Source organism: Epinephelus moara, chromosome 1 (genome assembly GCF_006386435.1).
Source record: "Epinephelus moara isolate mb chromosome 1, YSFRI_EMoa_1.0, whole genome shotgun sequence".
NCBI lineage: Eukaryota > Metazoa > Chordata > Actinopteri > Perciformes > Serranidae > Epinephelus > Epinephelus moara.
Window position 1 is genome coordinate 24,388,814 of NC_065506.1, and position 22,170 is coordinate 24,410,983.

General features: G+C 40.6%; 2 protein-coding genes across 4 annotated transcripts in view; one reads left to right on the top strand and one right to left on the bottom strand.

Annotated features, from left to right (window-relative positions):
- rnf111 (ring finger protein 111) overlaps positions 1-7,532 on the bottom strand; it is a 36,171-nt gene extending 28,639 nt beyond the window's left edge. The window contains exons 1-3 of one of the 3 annotated variants that reach the window (XM_050054793.1): positions 7,437-7,532; positions 7,036-7,098; positions 2,124-3,077 (exon numbers count right to left, since the gene is read on the bottom strand). In XM_050054793.1, the coding sequence (XP_049910750.1) occupies positions 2,124-2,994 (871 nt within the window). In that variant the 5' untranslated portion in view covers positions 2,995-3,077; positions 7,036-7,098; positions 7,437-7,532. Of the gene's footprint in view, positions 1-2,123; positions 3,078-7,035 lie in introns of all 3 variants that reach the window. The other 2 variants (XM_050054810.1, XM_050054801.1) reach the window with 2 other exon arrangements.
- A 2,763-nt stretch (positions 7,533-10,295) lies between these two features.
- Positions 10,296-21,937, top strand: sltm (SAFB-like, transcription modulator). Its single transcript, XM_050054113.1, has 20 exons — positions 10,296-10,444; positions 12,262-12,349; positions 12,465-12,520; positions 13,240-13,267; positions 14,656-15,334; positions 15,934-15,977; positions 16,065-16,177; positions 16,305-16,454; positions 16,582-16,694; positions 16,774-16,934; positions 17,042-17,142; positions 17,267-17,323; positions 17,428-17,573; positions 17,700-17,880; positions 18,083-18,207; positions 18,580-18,753; positions 19,099-19,410; positions 19,521-19,656; positions 20,407-20,561; positions 20,652-21,937. Exons 1-20 carry the CDS (start codon positions 10,310-10,312, stop codon positions 20,761-20,763), a joined length of 3,066 nt encoding a protein of 1,021 aa, XP_049910070.1. The 5' UTR covers positions 10,296-10,309; the 3' UTR covers positions 20,764-21,937.
- The last annotated feature ends 233 nt before the right edge of the window (positions 21,938-22,170 follow it).

Consider the following 22,170-nt stretch of genomic DNA (forward strand, 5'->3'; position numbering starts at 1 on the left):
TCGTGATACTACTCAGAACCATGATATTTTCATTGGTATCATACAGTGGGTCCCAATATTGGTACCGTGGCAACACTAATCTGGAGGGGGTTCATCTGCAAAAACTAATGAAAAACTAAACAACAATATTCGGTATTCGGTACTTGGTATTCGGCCAAGCGTTTAATATTATTTGGCTTCCGCTTCGGCAACAAATTTTCATTTCGGTGCATCCCTATTTTTTACTGTGGGAAAACCTGCTAAAAACAGGTGATACACTCCTTTCCCATTGCCAATAGAACATAGTGTTCACAGCTCTGCAGTAGACGAGTATGCCTTTCTGTTTGTTGTTTTTATCACATTTGATGTCACAAATGTGCCAGAAAACAGGTAAGTAAACATAAGAAAGCAGCATGGAGGTCAGTGAAAATGTTACAATGGTTACTTCTTTTTTAAATGATCAACCACTACATTAAAACCACTGACAGGTGAAGGGAGTGACATTGATCATCTAGTTACCAAACAATGTTCTGCTGGGAAATCATGGCTCCTGGCATTCATGTGGATGCCACTTGACACGCTCCACCCACCCAAACACAGTGAAAGTCCAAGCCCCTAACCCCCTCATTGCAATAGCACTCCCTAATGACAGGACAATGTGTCGTGCCAAACTGCAAAAACTGCACGGGAATGGGCCGAGGAATGTGAAAAAGAGCTCAAGGTGTCAACCTGACCCCCAAATTCCCTAGATCCCAACCTGATCAAGCATTCATGGGACATGCCAGTGCCAGTTTGGGGCTAGTCGACACCTTAAGGTCTTTGTCAGGTCCCTTGTGATGGCAGTGCCATGAGGGGGTGTACTTGGTCTGTCACAGTGTTTGGGTGGCTGGAGCATGTCAAGTGGCTTCCACATGTATGCCAGAACACAATATTTCTCAGATGATCAATGTTATTCACTTCACCTGTCAGTGGTTTTAATGTTGTGGCTGATTGGTGTATATCTGTTTCTATGCAGTCTTTCTTTTAAACTCGGTGTCAACTAATTTGGAACAATGTTTGAGCACTGCTTGGACGGAGATAGTCAGAATTTGTGTCATTGCACTGCGCCTGAAAAGGGCCAGAAATTAGTGTCCACCTGGGTGCCATATTTCTATCACCACTGACTGGAGCCAATCAAAGCCGATCAGAGCTGATAAATAACCGTGACTACTGCAGAGTCATTTGTCCTGGGAGTGAATGCCAATTGTGACCTTTCCCACTGAAGACAAAAGGTATTAGTGGGTATTTTGTCCAGTGGAAAAGGGGCTTTAGCGAGATCACTTAACATTATCACACTCCTGTTACAAAAAATACTTATTCTGATTGTGCAGTGAAGGGAAATTTTGATAAATGACAATGTTTGCCTATTAAGGTTATTTAAAGAAGTACAACACTAACAACTTTTTTTGTGATTAAAAACCTCAGTCCAGCTCCTATTGCAGGTTGCACAACATGTTGACTAGCCCTTCTCTGGCACCAGCCGTTTCTGTTTTTCTGTTCTGCTTTTCAGTGCATATTAATTCACAGTGCATCAATGTACTTCAATTAAAATGTTAATTCATGCTGGATTGTGCTTTTTTCTGCAGTGTTAGAGATCCTAGTGCCTGTGAGCTTTAGGAGACATAGTTTCCATTATAGTGTTACAACTATGATGTTACCCCTCTTTGCCTATCTTTTTAACAAACAGCACAAAAAAAGAAATGAATATGTCAACACTGTGGTGTATTATTCTGCCTGTTGATATTTACTAAACCCATGCTGTGTAGCAACAGTTTAATAAGGCCCTAAAATACTGTATAAGCCATCTAAACTTTCTTTTACAGTTTACCATAAAAATATATATAAAATATTTAACTATTCTAACACAAACTTTGACACCCCTAAAAATACAAACACATAATGACTGATCCTGACTACCCTCTGTGGTCCACTGTGTTATGCTGATCACACTGCAATCACGCAGTAAAATCTATGTATGTATTCCCTGCTGCTTTGAACCATATGATATAGCCTACGCAAACATAACGTATGCTGCAAAGCAAGATATTTTAGATACAATAAAGATATTACAATTCAACTGTAATAGAGCGGTGGTCTGTAATTACCTGTGGCTACAGTCGCACTGTTGGGCTGGCTGCTGGTGCTGCTAACATCTACATACAGCTCATCTTCGGCTTCGGTAGAAGAGGGGGAGGAAGAGTCACTACTCAGCTCCTCGCTGGAACTACTGGTGCTATGAAGTAGAGCATACTTCCTACGTGCAATTACTTCACGTTTCTTCCTCTGCAGTAGTAGTCGCTCCTTTTGCTTCTGAGTCCGCTGACCCCCTCCAGGAGCTGTTTTCACAAAGCGTTTCCTATGAAGAGGCCGCCGGCTGCTCAGACACGGCCGCTTCAGCAGCACTGGCTCAGCCTCAGACCGCACCCACTTATGAGAGCGATTCCCCCGAGTTCGACCCAGAACAGGGCGCAGGCCGACTCCGGCGGCTCCTCCTGTTGTCAGGGCAGGAGCCTTGTGTTGGCCCCCTGTTGCTCCACCTTCCCCCTCCTCCTCTGAGCTAAGAGTGTCCGAGTCCCCAAATCGCAGGCTAGAGGAAGGGGAGGAAGCACAGTCACTAAAAGAGGACTCGTGATTATGTTCATCCTCACTGGGGTGCTGTAAAAGTTCTACCCGGGCACGCTGAGTGGCCAGTGAACTCTCACTAATGTGGCCCTCCTTCAGCGAGCAGTCTGATGGCCCTGCCTGTTGGCCTTTTCTTTTTCTGCGCCCAGGAAGGGTCCGTTCTGAGTCTCTGTGTGTCCCTGTGTCCCTCAGGGTCCGATGCCTGGACTCACACAGGGTTTCAAATTCGCTCTTTCCAATCACCTCCATGTTGTTAGGGAAGCTCTTGGCTGCCTCCATGGGCTCTGGGTTCACCAGTGGCTCCTTCAGATGCTCCTGTCTGCTGGGGGCCTCAGATGGCACCTCACTCTTCATGGTGGCAGGTCCGTCCTCAAAGGGCAAACAGCAAATGCACTCACATCAGTTCCTAGGCGTCTATCCGCTGCATCTCACAAAATCTGAAACAGAAGAAGAAGGGAAAAGCGTTACAGTAGCACAAGTCACTGCACTGTGTGAATATGAAATGAAAGATCATTATGTCAGTGAAAAGATTAAGGTCTTTCAACAGCTCTGGAAAATCAAGACCAGTTTCAAAACATCACATCTAAATATAAGTCTGATCAATGAGCTAAAAGTTTTCTGTGTTCTCATTCATCCATGAAATGCAATGCTGAAATTAACTGTTAGGTAAATAAATAACGTCACCAATGACCAATTTGGATATCAGTGATAAAACAGCCAGCTTGCCGAGATCAACTTTGACTCCATATGTTAAATAATCAGACCAAATTTGTTTGATCAGAGGACAAAGCTAGTTAGCTGCTTCAGTGTGTTACAATTATGAATAAATATTAAAATTATGGACTCTATACATCAAATCATCATGGACAACAGTTAAATGACCATTACTAAATGTAACTATCTCAGTCTCTGCTAAATTGGAGACAAAACTTGTTTGACATTTTTTTTTTTAACATATACTATGCAGGACTTCCCCATAAAACAATGTTTGGATTCATGCAAGAGTAAGCCCTCTAAATTATCACTTATGATCCACTATTTTTCTGCAGAGACTCTGCCCTCTGCCAATACTTTTCTATTTTCCTCTTGTTTTTTGTGTTTGGGATTTTTATGGGCGTGTACCCCCACAGCACTCAAGTGATGTCGGGCCTCTATAAAAAGGTAGCGACCGGGAGCCAGACCATAAGCAGCAGGCATCCAAGAGACACAGCTCCGAAAAACATAAATATAGTGAGGCAAAATACAAACAAGAGTGAATCTGAGGTTGGCTTTTACTTTCACTTTCGCTGGCAAGCATGTTTACAAACAGTGGACAAATCTGCATAGTATACCTTTAAGAAAAGACAACATTTTTAAATGACTATAAATGATAATACCTATCCCTACTTGTACCAATTACAAGTAAAATTAGGTGACAGGGGAATCTGAAAATAAATAAACAAATACAGAGATCAGCAACTGCAAAAGCTACGGAGGAAATATAAAAAAGAATGTAAGGAGCATAGATACAATACATTAATAATGATAAATAATAAAATAAATAAAATTACAATTATTAAATTTTCATCCAGATCATTATAATTATATTTTTTCCTATGATGCAGATCATGTGATGATCATAGTTCTCTTTATGCTGCTGAATTGTTCAACATCAGCCATTTAAAAAACAGCCTACAGCAGAGCATATCAGACTTGCTTTTAACTAAAATTTTATTTAATATTATTTTCTTGCATGTCACGGGTCTAAAAACATAATTTTCCTAATGACAACAACAGTGTGTTGTCGTGTATTCATGGTGTTCAACATGGGGCAATGCGTTCATTCACTAACAGTCTTTCTGTTTTTTGGTACAAATAAAGACAGTGTGACCCAAAGCTGCCGATTAAAGGTAGAAAATAAATACCCAGAGGCTGAGTCAAAAGTCATGGCTGTGAGTCAATACTGATGTGCTTGCTTTATTGTTGATTCTTGGCAACGCATCAATCACACTAAATAAAGATGGGATTTTAATAAAGGGGATGTCCACCATGAAACTGATTCTCATGTTTATGTCATGAGTTTTGGGACAGTTATATCTATATTTATGTGCACCAGGAGGAAGGGACTCTTTAGGCATGTTGCAATGGGAGAATTTTCACAGCAGTGTAAGGTCTCCCAGAGCAATGCCACATTCCAGCGTTGCTGAAATGTAGGCTACTTCGTAAATACAACAAAAGTCTGTGCCTCTGTTGAGATTTATGCATATTTTCAGATGAGCACATGTCTCACCCTCTGCCAGCCAACAGTGGTGTTAGCACTGACAAAGATCACAATACTGGGGAACAGTATTCCCAGTAGCCCTAAGTGTCAATAAACCTGAAAAGCTCTTTTAATACAATGAATACATTCTGTATATTACTGATTGCTGCTTCTAAGAAAACTGTGATAGTTTACTGGTCTGTAGTCCTCTTCAGTTACACAGATATCCTATTGTAAAGCACTTTCTTGCAATGTATCACTTATCTAATACCAATCCCCCAAAGTGTGATGCCATTGTTATCATAAGCAAGATTTTGCGATATTAGTGTGTAGAAAACAATTCCACTGTTTTAATAGAGTGAAATGCTTGTTTTTCAATTTTTAATATGTGGAGTGCCCGGATTGCCAAGGTGTATAATACACCAGGGATCTGTAATAGATCAGGCAACATAGCTAATACTAATCTATTACTGCCTCGATACTGATCCAGTGAATCAGATCCTAGTTTTGTATTTTAATCAAAAACACAAACAGGGTTCAAGTGGTTGAGAAGACTAAATATATATATATATGATTTTAAAAAATCCAAAGCAGAAGCATAATATTTGATCGCTCCTACTTGCAGTGATCAAAATTTGTAGGGCTATCTCTATACACACTCACAAATGGTGTTGCATATCTGCAGTGATGTCCGTGAATGAACTGCGTTTTAAAAATGTTAGGGACTGTGTGAAGAAAACTGCAGGCTTGTGCACTATATGCACGTGGTGATATCGCCCACAGCAACAAGACAACCACACTTCTTGATATGATGTAATCAGAAAACAAAATCATGGAGCTACTATTTCAGCAAGTGATTTAGGAACATATTGTACTGACCCTGTCTATGTGGCCATCTGGAAGCACAAGTGATGTAACACAACTCAAGAAAATAAAAAGCAATGCTTTGCTTGTACCATCCACATTGTTCGCTGAGACTACATCAAATGTGGATGTCTTGCATCTGTCAGCATCTTTATGTAATTTCATCTAAATCAAAATTCTTATACACAAAGTCTGACAAACGTGGTCAACATATAAACATCCAACTACTGCATTTAAGACACTGTAAGATATTTTATTCCAATGTGGGTCATTAGCAAATTTAAGACTCATGTAGACACAGCTACAAAACTTTGAGAGTTCACTCCCTCTCTCTGGCTCAGTCTCAGAAAAAAAATGCAACACATCAACATTCCTGGTCATGTTTGCTGCAGGGTATTTGTATTAGACTGCATTAATTGTAAAGGTGTATGTGATGTTCCCCTGTTTAGTACTGCATTAGATATTTAAAGACTGAAAACGCACATAGCAATGTCATCTCATTATATATTCACAACTCATACTAACATGCTGGTTGTCCTGACAACACGCTGGCCTGAAGCTGCAACTTTTATGAAAGAGGGCTGATGTTGCTAAACCCAAGTCACATCTGCTTTTATATACTACTCACTGATAAGTGAGAGTCCTTCAGATGCCACAGAGAAAGCTGCGCAATGACATGCATGAATTCAGGGGCCTCAGAGGACAGCCCTGATAGAAAAAATCCCCATGCATCAAGGCTGAATAATACACATTCCTCATACAGAGGGCCAAATAACATGAGTAACAAATACTGCAGATACCACCAAGTGAAGCAGTCGCAGTTACTTAGATCAGAAGATGTGTGGTGTAACAGAAATGGCAACAGTAAACCAATTCAAGATGTACGACTGAGACAGGACTGCTGAGCTGCTGCTAACGATTCTCACTGTGCTTTCTGTCTGTGAAACGACTACCAATCACCCTGACTAGGCAATCGAAAAAAACACAGCTACATAGATTTATTTAGCTTCACAGCATCGAGCCTGAACGTGAGGGTAAGCATAGTTTCTACAACGCTGAACAATTCGCCTACAATGAGCTCGGCTGCTGTCTGTCTGTATCCCACATACGCTGCTGGAGGGACTAGGGCCACATAAACTCGTAGTTATGTAGAAGCACTAAAAATATCCAATTTAAGTAACTTATGTTGAGATTTATTATGAAAATGAATCGAGAGAAACCAAAGTGGACAGCTAGTTACCTAGCTTGACACATAGTTACTCCAGACAGAAGACAACAAAGACAACACGTACCTGGGTCTAAGTCCTTTTTCCAAATTGTGTCACCGTCCTTTTAGTAACATGGGAGGTTAAATCCTGTGGGGAATAATGACAAGCGCTGAAAACGAGCATTTATCTGAATGTTAACCCTGACTGCAACTAGACAGGCCTACATAGAAATCGCGATCCGAGGACGTTAGTGGCTGGGATTGTGAAACTGACAACACAGTCCCGAGCTGAGCCGAGCAGCAAAATCGAAGGCAATGGGCCCTGGACGGCTACGAGCTAAGCTAACGTAAAGGCTAGTTCCACTTCACTCAGCAAATACCCGATTATACTCAGCCATTTTGACTCGCAACGGACGCCTGTCGAATCTTAAAAGGTAGCACGACCTCTCTACTGTGTTTCTGTTTGACAAGATAGAAATGTCTCACTATTAGCCCTCGACGAAGTTGCCATTCCTGCCGCTCGAAGCATCCACTCTTGTTTACCCAGCAGGTCGTCCGTTCGCTGGCTACAGATTCAACACAGCCGTTGGCCTCGCCGCCACGCGGGGGCGCCACATCGCAGCTAGCCGTCAGCCGTTTACGACACTTTGCGACAGCTCGACTTAATCCCTTTTACTTTTCAAAGCAGACCGTGTTGATAAAAATACGCAATGTCGAGTGGAAACTCTCTCCTCAAACTGTTTCGTGTCGACAAACGAGCACGAAAAGCTCAGTGTAATTGTGAGAATGTACGTCTGTATACGGATTATAATATAAATCCTTGCATCATTGTTTTGCACCTTCCTTAATCCTCCATTCCAAATACCACAGCGCCCACTAGCGGATATAGGTCAGACGTGTGGAAACCCTTCATGAAACACCAATACATGAACACCAAGAGTGCTTAATTGCACAAATTATTGTCATAGAAATGACGTTTTAATCCAGTGTACTCATACTAATAATCAGAGGGTAATGTGATACAGAGAATGACAGGCAGATATGTCAGAAAGCTTACATTATTACATCACATGTATCTAACCCCAAAATTGCAAGAATCATGCAAGCAGGTTACATCACCTTCATCAAATATGATGACCAGTATGACTTGCTTAAAATGCTACATCCACAGACAGCAAGAGATGGAGATAGAGTTGTTTTTAATGGGCTAAGGTGTAGTCTAAACATATGAGTTTTCAATCTGTGACAACAGATATGTCGAGTGAAGTCAGGTAATATGTGTGACACTTTGTGGTAGATTACCAAGAAAACCACCTAAAACTCTGAGGACTACTCTGAGTGTTTCTTTAGAGCTTAATCAAGCTCTCTGCTATTTTTCTCTCAAGGAAATATGTTGCTAAGTAAAATAATTTGGAAACTTTGGACCCTCAAACACATCAAGGACATCTAGCTCACTACAATAACATGTTCAGGTAAAATGAGAGAGTTGTGTTTGTTTAAGTTTTTAATGGTTGAATCCATTTATTAGTTCAGTCATTAATTCATTAAATTATTAATGCAATCTGTGGCTATTCATTAAAAAAGACTTTTCTGCCATGGTCTCACAGCATCATCTTAAATTTTTTCCAGGTGACAAAAAAACAAAAGAAAAATCACATAGTTTCATAACTTATGATTTATGGCACAGAGTAGCCTAAAAGCATGCTGGTTTCACTTTTAAAAAAACCCATCCCATTTGAGCTTAATTTTGATTTTCCCATTTTACCTAAATGCATTAAGTACTCACTCAAAACCCTTATCCCATAAAAAGTGTATTGTGATAATATTTTAATTTTAAGTCAAACATTTAATAAAATGCAACATCATACAGCCATTTTTGTTGTTATACCCTTATGTTAGCTGCAGCTTTCTTATCACCAAAATGTGAAATTTAACATGCCACACGGCTTCTTTTGGAAATTCTGGGACCAATGGATGTTTTAATCTTTGCTCTGCCCATCCTAGTTACCGCAGACCAATAAAAATTATTGTTTCATGTAAAGAACATTTGTGCTTACAATGCAATAAAATGTTTGGTGACTGGCTGCTAATATGTAAATAGCCCAAGATGTAAAATCTTATTTGTCCCATTTTACCCTAGATAAAGAAAAGCAAATTCTGGCAGTGAGAATAATAAATAATCCTCATTATTCATAGCCTATATAACACAGCCATATTTGTTTTGACATTTATTGGGGTTGCAGCTCATATGTAAGAGTTAAATTATGGAATAAAATGGATTTGTGTCTCTGATAAGGCTTTACCGCAATACCAGGTTATTCTGTATTGTCACCTTTAGTCCCTCGTGTATGATTCAAAATAAGTGAGGCATACGCTGTATGTTGCATTATATTATCCAAAGAGTAATGACATTTTAGTATCTTAATAGCTTACATATTGGAGATATTACTGAATTCATCATTGACCTAATGTGTGCCTCAATCTTGACCAGAGAACTGTAGTGCAGATTTCACAGCTGACATGGAGTTGAAGAAAATATTAGGAGCCTGCTTCCGTCTCATCAGAAGAGAGGAAAATATACTGCTGATCTGCTTTAATTAAAATGACAGCGAGAAAGAGGACAGCTAATCTGTCTAAAAAGTGTAGGTTTAACCAAATGTACAAGTATATATGTAGCTTGGAGATGGGTACAGAGTCGGGACAAGTAGTCTTTTATAAAACAAAAGATTGGCAAAGTACAGGTGCAGGGCATCATAAAGCAGGATTTGCATATACTGTAGTGTGGAACAGTAGATTTACACCCAACAAGTATCTGGGGCTGGTGAGACAAGTTTAGGATTGGGTCTGGATTAAATGGAGAGCCTAAAAGTCTTTTGAGACCAACAAGAAAAGCAGCTGAATATGGTCTTTGTAAAATCAACAGCTGGGTAGGCCTAAATGTGTGCAGTGACATGTGGGTGAATAAAAATGTACTTTGACCTGTACATTGTCAATACTTTGCTAAGGATTAGGCTTTATTCCACATCATAAATAAAAATGCCCGCATCAGTGCTTTTTTTGCAATGGCAAATTTACTGTGCTCAATGCGGCTTCTTCTGCAAACTACTCAAATTAAATTAAAAACTCTGCAACTGTGTTGGATACAAGGTGCTGGATTTACCACTCTGTAATTTGGTTGAACGATTTTGTTCCTGAAATATGTTATGGGACACAAATTTGATTTCATTTACTAATCCACTGGCTCCCCCACCACAGTAGGTGGCGATGCATCATTTAGTGACGACAAATAAAGACAACGAAGAAGAAGCTGGGCAAAATTAGATCTGCGCGTGCGCTAAAATCTATAATCTTGAGGTAAAATGGCGACGGGTGCCATTTCCACGGAGTCGAAGAAAATATCCGAATTAAGAGTTGTTGATCTTAAATCCGAGCTCAAACGAAGGAATTTGGACACTTCTGGTGTAAAGAGCGTTCTTGTTGCAAGATTGAGACAGGTAACTTAAAAAGAAGCAAATACTTGCAAGGAGGGGTGACCGAGCTGGGAAATGCGTTGCGGAGTTGCTAATGCTAACGTCAGCTAGCGTTGTGACGGTTGTGTTTGCTGCTAGGTTATGTGTTAAATATCTGTATGGTGTTTAGTGTGGTCAGTTTAACTGTCGAAATACCCGCTGGTTGTATTTAGCTTTAGTTACTATACTCTGGGTCAACTGCTTACCCTGTACTCATAACGCTAACGTTACACCTGTCGGAAAAAGTGTTAGCTACTCGAGCTAGTGTGATAAGCGAAAGAACATGATTCTGTAACGTTAAATGAACGGGAGCAAAATAGACACGGAAGGCCTCTGTAGGCTCCCTATGCCCCCAAACAACAGGGCTGCTATGTCAAGTTAGTTCACAACTAAGATCAGATCTGTGTTTTGAAATTAGATTGGTTATATTTTGGGGTTTGTTACATACATGATTGACTAAAACTAGACATCTGTAGTAGGACCACAAGATTATGGCCAATATGTTCATTTAGTTTTGGGAAGACAAAAGTTAAAATGTATCCATAATTCCACATCTAAGAATGCTTGTATATGTAATATTTGCTTTCCAAAGTCATTTATATAGAGAATATTAGATTTTACACCATGCCTGTCTTTTTGATTTGAACCCACTTGAAACCTCAAAGTATTCCACGTTCCCATAATCATGTTTTGCTGCGGCTGCCTCATGAGAAGGCAGAAACAATAAAAAATATTTCTGCTAATGTATTCTGGCTAGAGTAAAAAAAAAAAAGCCAAAATAAGAGCCTTCATCTATAGTCAGTAAACCAGGACTATGCAGCCTTAATCACTGACAGTCTGGACCTGAATACTGTCCCACGAAGCATAAAACAACACACTCGGTCATCACTTTTCAAAAGACACAGGTTATTCTGTTTTAACAGGTGCATGCGTTTTCATTTAACTAGACAATAGGGATGCACCGAAATGAAAATTTGTGGCCCACGGTACGATACCAGTGAAAGTATCACGGTTCTGAGTAGTATCACGATACCACAGCGAAAATGAGGCAGATGTGCCTTTTGTCATTATAAAAAGATAAATCACTTTTCTATAATACATCAATGATATTTCAATGGAATAAATTACTTATTGACTTATTCATACTTCAAAAACAGCATCAATGAGTGATTAACATTGCGGGGATCAAAATAAAATAAATAAATAAATAAAATAAAAATCAACCAGCCACCCTCCTCCCCTGACAAGTTAAGAACAGTCCCTAAAGTGCGGTGAGGTTTGTGGAGCGTTACCTGCCACAAAGAGAGAAATGTGAACGGCTCGTTTCTCCTCTGACACGTCACATACCTGTGTGCCGCCACGGCTCGGCTGTCCAGGTACTTTTGGGCCGTCATGACACCAAGAAGAGGAAATTATTGGACCTGGAACCGGGCTTCTCCGTCGCCGGTAAGCCCTTACCTTGCGCCGCGGAGCACTATGGCCGCCGTATTTGACAGGAATACATTCCTGTCTGTGTCAACACTTTAGAAATATCGCCACACTGCCAACATTTTACTCCGTCCGTCACCGCACGCTGTTTGATTGCGTTATCAAAACACGCCGTTATTATTCGGCCTTGCTTTTCACTTATTCCACCGAATACCGGATGTGTGGTTTTTTGCAATATTCGGTCGAATATATTAGGTTACCAAATATTCGGTGCATCCCTACTAGACAACTGGCGATGGATGAAACTGGAACAACAAGGATATACTGTGTTTGGTGAAAATATTTTAAACTGTTTTTATTAAATCTTTTTTAAGGCTCTTCAGGATGAAGATGGTGATGCAGAAAATATTCAAGTCCCACTTTCAACTGACTCATCAGCTCGGAAAAGTGGGAAAGCCAAAGGTAATTTTGCTTTTGATTTAATCAGTGAGACGGGGAGGCAAAGTGAGTTCATATGTTCTGTTCTATTTTTAGTTTTCATGTAGGTTTTTAATTTTTTCTATATTTCACCTTACAGGGAAGAAAGTGGATTCAGATGCGGACACCACTGGGGAAGAGGATGTGTTTTCCAAGGTGACTGTGGCATACATTTCTGTTGCATAAATGTTGTTCATGAGTTAGTCCCTTTTTTTTTATCTTTGGCCCCCACAATGATCATTAAAATGACATCTAATGTCATTCCTTTTTAGTGTTCTTGTGCATAAACTCTTAGCACTAATTGTTTTGAACCAGAGTGTGAACCTGATCACCGTAATGAAAACCTTTTTAAATGGTTTGTATTAAAGCCAAAATTGAATTTATTTAAAAGTTTGGAAGTCATCGTCTGAAAATTGCAAAAAGGATGTATGAAAAAAGCAGTAAGATACTTGTTACACTTACCATGCTTGAAAATATTGTTTACAAAGTTGTTACACGTTAGTTCAGCCCTTTCTCAGTCCCATTTAAGAACTGAATTCAAACCCACAAACTTTATTCACACTGGCTCAAACTTCTTAATTGCAATTGTGTAAAACTATTGTGAAAACTCATAGCCAGTGTATTTGTCTTCTTTTAGTTTTAAGCCACATCTTGTAGTTGTCTGATAGAAATTAGAACCTCTAAAAGCACTATCTCTTGTGAGATTTGATTGATGCTTCATGGATTCATATTATAGAAGCGTTTACTTAATAGGAAAAAAAACTTAAATACGACAGTTATTTGTTATTTCTGTACAATTAGTTATAACAACTTTTTGTTGCTGCACCTATTGTTTTGAAATATTTGGCAGCTCATCTCACTGTTTTCTTTTTTAGGAAACTGAGGAGTATGAGTCAGAAAAAGGTATGTATGCTGGCGCACTAATGACCAATGCTAAAGCAAGGTTGTTTCTTCTTTACAGTTTAAATGTATGATGACAAGAAACTCCTGTTAGAATGCAAAACCACATCTAGTGGTGTTTCATGCTTCTGCACTATCTAGGTCACAATGTGCTAAAAAGAGCACCAAGGATGTGTTTAATGAAGACATTTCTGAAGACCTACTCGAGCTTTTTGTAATTGGTACACATGAATCATTGGATGTGGGTTGCCTTGACTCAGTCACCACATTTTCGTGGATTACTCAAAATATTTTACAGAGAAGTTCTCTTTGCGTCTGGATTTCTGTTGCTCTGGCATTCAACTTCCTACATTCCCCAGGGAAACAGAGTGAAGGCTCACAAACAAGCTGATATTTTATTATGTCCAATGAATCAGATGAAGCAACAACTTGTAGCACTCGAGGATCGTTGCACTTACCTGTTGACATTTTGATCGACAACATTGGTGGACAGACAAGTGACCTGTGCAGGTCTGAATACTTTGCTGCCTTTGCCACATGAATAAAACACCTTATTACAGGTTTTGTCAGGTGAGACAGCCTGTGGATGAGGATGAGATTTGGGTGGCTCAAGGAATGCTAGATCCCTCCAAACATTTAACAAAGATGCAGAGACCTCAATTCAGGAGGCAACTGAACGATCAAGAGACTTCATACATTCTTTGCAGACGACATCCATCGAAATTGGCACATAATCCTGCCGGCCGATTGCAGCCCCAGCATGATGCATACACTGAAGAGATCTGACATACAGCATGGCCTGAGACAGGAAGGGCAGACTGTTGCCACCAAAAGGACATGCTTTTTGTACACGGATGTGTACAATTGACTGGACACATTACAGCTGGTTGGACTCGCTGATGAAAAATAATTTTTCAGAGTGCTCTGAAATCTGCTGATAAGACATTGATGATATTGACTATTGAAGAAATATTGAGGGAATTGAAGATTTCCTATAATTAAGATGACGTTCCATGGACTGATCAGCTGGGGATGCATTTTGCATAATGGAAAAAGACTGACAGATGAACTGATGAGTTGTTCCTCCTCGTTTGAACTTTGCTACAAGATTCCCACCTGGAGATCTGCCACACTACAGGAAGCATCTGGGATTGCACGTTCAGTGTGAATCATGACTCAAATACTTTACATGTGTCAAGAAATGAAGAGCACTGAATCATCCCCCGTTTTCAGTGAAGAGTGTGTGTTTTGTGTCTTCCTGTGGTGTCTACGCCCTCGATGACCATTAACACTAAATGTGCTTTCTATTCTACTTTTTAGGTCAAGTAACATGCGACATGTCAATGTTAAAAGTTGTGTTTTGCCATGTTTATCCTTGTTAAATCCCTCAGATGTAACTGATACAGATGATGGTACTCGTGAAAATTCTAAGCCTGCACCCTGTGAGGACAGCCTCGCTGAGCCTGAGGCTGACGCCCTGGCTGAGGCTGAGCCAGAGTCAGAAGCTGTGGCGGCAGAGGCTGATTCAGAGCCTGAGCCAGAACCAGAGCCAGAGGTGGATGCGGAGGCTGACCCAGAGGTGGATGCTGAGCCAGAGGTCGATGCAGACGCTGAGCCAGAGGTGGATGAGGACGCCGACCCAGAGATGGATGGGGAGGCTGAGCCAGAGGGGGAGGCCGATCTGGCTGAGATGGAGGCTGAAGCCATGAATTCCCCCAAAGAAGCTGAGGACGATCACCTGTCGGTCTCAATCCAAAATGAAGACGCCATCACCCTAGATGTTGATGGTGATGATCTCTTGGAAACAGGTAAACATGTGAAACTTCCAGATCCAGAGGCCGAGAAGGGCACTGATGAGCCAGAGGCCTCTGCTGAGACGGGCCCAGATGATGACATGAAAGCGGAAGAGACCGAGGGCCACAAAGATGGTAAGAAAGATGATGGATCCAGGGGTGAGCCCACGAAGAAAGACGGCAGAGAGGCCCAGAAGAAAGCTGAAACAGGAGACAAAGACAAGGATTCTGGGAAGAAAGGCCCCTCCACTACTGGGGCATCAGGTCAAGCAAAGAGGTTTGTCTTTCTATGTCAGTTCTTTGATACTACTACCAAGTCCAGCTCACTAAGAACGCAACATTGTGGGTAGCCTCAAGATTTTTTTTGCCATAAGGGAAATGTTCACTGATGTACCTAATCCTGCCATTTACTACTTTGATTTATTTTTTTTTGAAGTTGGTTAAATTGTGACATTAACCAGGAGCTGAGAAAACATCTCTTATTTTGTTACTTTGATCTTTCCGGCAGTTTTAAAGCCATTTCCATTTTCTGCACAAGGCATTCTAAAAGAGCATTAGTCCCCGTGATGGCAGTGGTTATTTTTTTTTTTCCCTTTTTGGTCAAATGATTCACTGTGAAGTTGAACAAACCTCTGAAGATTTCATTGGTCCAGGGAATAAATTGGCTGACAACCTGACCCATCTCACCACTGGAAAAGCAATGAAGCCTTTGAGACATTGGTTCAGATCCACGCCTTGCCCACAGGATTTTTTTTTGTCCTGAAAAGTACAAAATGTGGTGTTTTATTCCACTAGATGAATGCGTATCACTTTACACCAGGTTTTATTTACCTTCACTCATTTCCTCTGTTTGTTGTTGCAACGTTTGCTTTGTAGCTCTTCAAGAGACAGAGATGGAAAAGCTACAAAAGATGAAAAGGGTAAGAATTATGTTCAAATCATCTTAATAATTTGAAACCTAGGGATGCAGTATTTTCATACCCAATGACTGCCGACATCTTTATCAGGAGTCGTCAGCAGTAGCAGCAACAGCAGCTCTTCTCGTAACATATGGGTGAGCGGCCTGTCTTCAAACACAAAAGCAGCTGATCTGAAGAACCTGTTTGGCAAATATGGGAAGGTAAAAAACGAGTGCAGTTTATTTATTTTTAGAGTTAGTTGTTGCTTATTTTGAATATTTCTGAAACTATCGCCATAACTTTGTTTAGTGTCGTAGAAAAATGTTGACAGAAATTTGTTGCCAACAGGTTCTAAGCGCCAAGGTGGTTACAAATGCTCGCAGTCCTGGTTCAAAGTGTTACGGCTTGGTGACGATGTCCTCCAGTACAGAGGTGACACGGTGCGTCTCCCATATCGACTGTACAGAGCTTCATGGACAGCAGATATATGTTGAAAGGGTAAGTTGGGAAGCAGATGTAGAGTCAAAATGGTTCTGGAAACCTTGATTGTTCTAATGCTGCCCTCTGTATTCATGGAAAAATTGTGAGCCTGTGTCATTCATATTTCACTGCTGCTGATTTTTAGGCCAAAAATGATCCCTTCAAAAAGGAGAGCTCAAAGAAGGAAGCAGAGGACAAAGCGAGTTCCAGCAAATCAAGTGACAAACGCACTTCCACTGGGATAAAACAGACTAACAAGTGGGTGACCGAAGAAGTTGAAAAGTTAATCCTTTGTTGATTGAAAGCACATTTAACATTTTGTTCTCTTTGCATGTAGAGCACAGCCATCTTACAAAAAAGAGGACAAGAAGTCGGATAAACTCTCCGAAAAGGACAAAGATTTATCCAAGAAGCAGGAGGCCAGAAGCGGAAATTCAGAATCAGTTTCATCCAACTCGGGGCAAGATTCTGCAAAGAAAGATGACAGAAAGCATGGGAGTAAGTTTTTATTTGTCTTTATGTCTTATTTAGATAATCTCATTGAGTTAATCAATAAGCATACATCTGTTCTCTCTGATTATTCCTATTGTCCTTTTTTTTTCTAGGGGCAAAGAGCCCAGGCAAAATGGCGGTGATACATCATCCCAAAGGAGATTCGAATTTTGGCAAAATGAGACCTTTCAGAAGGGGAAGGTATTTTGACAAAGTAAGACCTTTATTTCTATTTGATTAAGTTTAATCATAGATTTAAAGCTTATTTAAAGTTTGTCATCTGAGGATATATAATAAGATTCCTTTTGGTAAATTATTTTTATTTATTTTTTTTCCAGCCCTTTGTCAACATGAATGTTCAAAGGCGGCCAAAATGGTTGATTCCTCCCGAAGAGGTATAAAGTTCTTGATGTTATGGACATACAGCTTTATATTTGCTTTTAACATGCATTATCTTTTGAGCTCGTTTTTAAACTTAAATTTGTATTTTCCCCTTCAGTTAGAGATGATGAGAGATAGGCCGCGACCTTTTGCCAACAAGGGGGAAGTCAAAGACATCCTGCCTTTTGAGAAGATGAAGGAGCAGAGGATGCGTGAACGGGTGGCTCGTGTGGAGCGCGTTCGTAGAGCTGTGGAGTTGCGCAGGTAGGGTTGAATAATGCAGAGTCCATACTTTTGTACACATTTATTGAATTTCAAATTAATTACGGTTATTGTTGATCATTGTGTATTTATAGTCATAAAGTTCTAATACGAGTGTTTTTTTTTAAGACGGCGTGAAATTGCTGAACAAGAACGTCGTGAACGTGAGCGTGTCCGCCTGTTACGGGAGCGTGAAGAACGGGAGAACCTGCTCCGGGAACGACAGAGACTTGAGATGGAAAGACAAAAACTGGAAAGGGAGCGCTTGGAGAGAGAGAGGCTTGAGAGAGAAAGAGCCCGTATAGAGCAGGTACAGTGAGCTTAAACAAATTCACCTTCCCGCAGTCACATCTTCAGACTTCTGTGAAAGCTGCTTATCTCAGGAATGAATTATTATGTCAAACAGTTTCCGTCCAGGACATTAGGTGTTTGTTGCTGCTTGTTATTGTCTAACATTGTCTACATCTCTCCATAATTAATTTTAATCTGCATTTTAATACTGCCTCTCTCAGGAGCGGCGTAAAGAGGCAGAACGCCTGGCACGTGAACGTGAGGAGCTGCGTAGACAGCAGGAGCAGCTCCGTTATGAGCAGGAGAAGAGAAACAACCTCAAGAGGGGCCGTGAAGTGGAACACAGGTAGATACACTATTAAAGTTTTTGTCCCTCAGCAGTTTCATGGTAGTGTGATTATGACTGAAATTGTTGGACTTTAGTGGGGACAAGTCAGGCAAGAGGTTCACAAACTTACAGCTTAGCTTTTTATCTATTTGACAAATGTTGCCTGTGTAAAACAACATAGTCGTGCTCCCCATTCATTGCAGTCATATGGTTTTGTTTTGCTGCCTATAGTGGCTGTGAGGGAAGTTTGACATGGTATAATTTACATCAGTGCATAACCCTCCTTATACAAACATAATGTTGTATTTAAATAGAAAATGTTGCCACCGTATTGAATACATCTTGAACTATCCAAGCTCATTACTTACGAGGTTGTATTCAATGTTTCAGCCGGAGAGACGATTCCTACTGGAACGGCAACAAGAAGATGCAGTCTGAGTCTGATGTCCGTATGAACCAAGGCTCAAACTACAACCGGCAGCAGAACCGCTTTTCAAACTTCTCTCCCCGAGAGAGGGGCCGTTTTCCAGAGGCTGCTGCTGAGCAGCCCAACACGTATGACAGGTACAAGTGTTGAACTATAAGAGTTGAAGTAGTTCACTGTGGTAACATTATTAGTTGCAGGCCTTTTTCACAGAAGGCATTTTGACATGTTTAAGTAGGAAGACCAAATTTTGAAACAATGAAAATAATAATAATGTCTGAATTTCATTCAGATGCTTCAGTTTAAGCATCCTGATAGTGCTCATGTTGAGTTGTGAATCTGTGCTATTGCTTGTGTTCTCCGTCAGTCCACAGTACTTTAGGCTCTTTGTTCCTTCCCTAACAGATTCTGTTTTGTGCTGCTTTTTGCTAATTGAACTTTGTGTGATGTCACTAATCTCATTTTGATCTTTGTTTTGTTGCAAGACGTAACCGGTTTGACGGTGAGCCCGAGCCAAAGAAGAGTCGCCCTGCTCCTCACCGAGAGAGCTCCGGCTTTGAGCGCTACCCCAAGAGCTTCGAAACAGTCCGCAGACCTGAGCCACCTCCTCCACCGCGCACCGAGCTCCGGGACACCGACCGCAGGGACAGAGATGAGAGGCGTCCCGTGCCCATGCATGACCGCCCTATGGGAGCCAGAGCTACAATGCCCGGCATGTCGCACAACCGCTCACCCAGGGACGGAGGGCATGGATGGAAGAACGATGGAGGCATGAACACCAATAAGGGAGATATGCGGTAAAAATGCAGTTTTTGAACTCAAAGCATCATCAGTTAACTGTTCTCCCCTCACAGTCAGTGAAAGCTAATTTGTTTTTCTTTTTTAAATTTCTTGCTGGGTTGAGCAGAGGACCTATGCGCATGCGTGCAGAGCGATCAGGCAGAGATGGTCCAGGCCCATCTATGAGGGGAGGCGCCTCGGCCAGCCGTGGAAGGAGCAGCTTTAATGAGCGAGATGGGAGACCCATGGTGATGAGTGACCAGGTCAGCTTACCTTCTGACTGAAGGTCTTCCCACACCAAATGCAATTTATTTGTGCTAATAAATAGATTGTATAATAGATAAATAGATTATTTTAATGAGCCTATCCATACCAAATCCAAAACTTTTTTGATTTAGTTTAATCGTCAGTGAATATTTCCTATTTTAGTTTCCTTTATTGTTTGTTTGTTTTCTCTGGTCCCTGGTGTGAAAATACCTCAAGAGTTCCACTGTATTTCTCAGGTCCTCTGTACTGATGGTGCAGGGTATTGACAGGACTTGTGAAAAAACAACAACAACACGTCTCAAGATTATCTTAAATCTTGAAATTAAATTAGGAAGCCAGCTCAAAATGTGCAATTTGATGTTAAGTTGATTTACGGAAATGCAGTTATCCTCAACTTTGATCTTTGTAATTTTTGTTTTGATAAAAGACAAATCCTGTCTCTCAAATGTGAGAAGTTGCTGCTTTTCTATTTTTATCTAATTAACATAACTTGTAATAAAAATAATCCTCAGATCCCTACTCAGCTGTAGAAATTGAAAGTATTACTGTGTCAGTTTTACTAATGAAATGTTAGTGGAATCTTATGAACTATAAGCTGCAAGATCCTAGTTTTTCACTTGTAACTTTAGTCGTGTTTTAGTACGACTGGTGTTTAAACAGTTTCAGTATAAATGTGTAGCAAACACACACATTTAACAATTCATAGAAGACTGGCTCCTGACTTAAAATCTCTTCTTTCTCTGCAGCCCTTCAGCTCTGGCCGCCAGGTTGTGGTGGAACGTCACAGCAGGGATCAGGGGATGAGGAAGGAGTGGCATGGTGGATCAAGCTCCCAGGCTGGGGGCTACCCTGACAATCGCAGAATGGGAGACAGCCGGGGCAGCATGATGGCTCCGTCCAGGTATACCAAACATACCAACAAATGTTGACTCAATAGAACAGCAGAGAAAATGAATCATGCTAATCTTGGTCTTTGTCTCTCTGTGTGCAGTCACTCTTCATCTGGAATGAACCGAATTGTACAGATCACCAACAACTCCATGCCCAGCGGTGGAAACGTGGGTGGATTCAAACCCTTCAAAGGAACGCCGCGGCAGTTCTAACTGCAACCAAATTCTGCCACATAAAGGCACCTGAAAATTTGAAGACTTTTGTGAACTCTTTATTATTAGAAAATCAGCTGTTTCAGGTGGCACATTTGTAGCCATGAGGTTGACGACACTATTTTATTTTGTATAGACAAGTGTTTACCTCGGTGTGGGGTTTTCCCTGACAGTTCTGCTGTTACCATTAAACAACCCCATGCACACGTTTTACTTGTATTTAGGAAGATACTGTACAGCCCTAGGTCTTTGTAACAAGTTTTTAAGTGATGTTATGAGCTTCTCTGAGTGTCGTATGTACATTTTCAATAGCCTAGTGTCACACTCAGTTCTCCTGTGTAATGGGTCTTATTTTAGTGTACTATAGAGCTCATGGGTGTCACAGATGATTAACTCATTTGGATGTTTCTCTGTGAGGAAACACGTAACAGGAATTCTTTTTTTTCTTTTTTTTTGAAAAGTCATGCTCGTGTGGACGTCCTGTTTTGTAAAGAGTAGTTGGATTTGCTAAAACAATGTCAAATTGTAAACTAGCCTGTATTGTAGCAAAATACCTCTCACAGGCCACGTATACAGGCCTGTGTGTCTAAAATAAAACTGACTTTCAAATCTGTTGCTGCAGAGCATTCAGTGGTGTCGCTGATAGGACGCATCGTTTTTATATTTGGTCATTGTTATTCTAAAAACACTGCAAATTCAATTACACGTGGCAGTGAAGTAATGGCTCTGACAGTGTGGTTTTCTCAGTCAGTCCACAGCCTGTAGTCTGAATTTGTAATGGATATGGTTTTGTACATCACATGATATTGGGACATGCTGTGTAAGTCATTAAGCCTGTGATAGAAGCAGGAAGTACTTTGATGACAGCTCGTAAAAGAATCTGAAAAATGCAGTGACAGCATGAGATCTGCACATTGAGTAAAACTACAAAAGGTTAACACTTTAGTGAAGCAAACATGTCAGATTCGACTAAACAATCACCTTTAACCTTCATATTGCTTTTTCAGACATTTGAGTTTTATTTACTCATTAATATAACAACCGATAAGTTGTGTTTTTGTCCTTTATCGTTGGACCAACACATCCAGGTCTGCACTATGTATTTGACTGTCACTCTTTACCTGCACATGTCCGAAGTGGTCGATAAAGCTTGATTAAACTACACAAAACTCGAGCAGAATGACTCATGCTGTTGTAGCCTTATTGTCTCCCCTCACAATGAAAGTTTACTGATGTGATTTATTGACCCCACCCCAATTGTTGACACTTAAGTTTATGCTTAAAGGGTAACATGTATTTTTTCAACATGGACCCTATTTTCACATGTTTTCGTGTCTAAGTGACTGATGGGAACAACCATTTTTTAAATTGATCCAGTATTTAGCAAGAGGACAGCAAGCAGGGAAA

Coding starts and splice junctions, on each gene's coding strand:
- sltm (XM_050054113.1), top strand. CDS start 10,310: ATGGCGACGGGTGCCATTTCCACGGAGTCGAAGAAAATATCCGAATTA. Junction 18,208..18,579: donor GGCCGTGAAGTGGAACACAG/GTAGATACACTA, acceptor TCAATGTTTCAG/CCGGAGAGACGATTCCTACT. Junction 18,754..19,098: donor CAGCCCAACACGTATGACAG/GTACAAGTGTTG, acceptor TTTTGTTGCAAG/ACGTAACCGGTTTGACGGTG.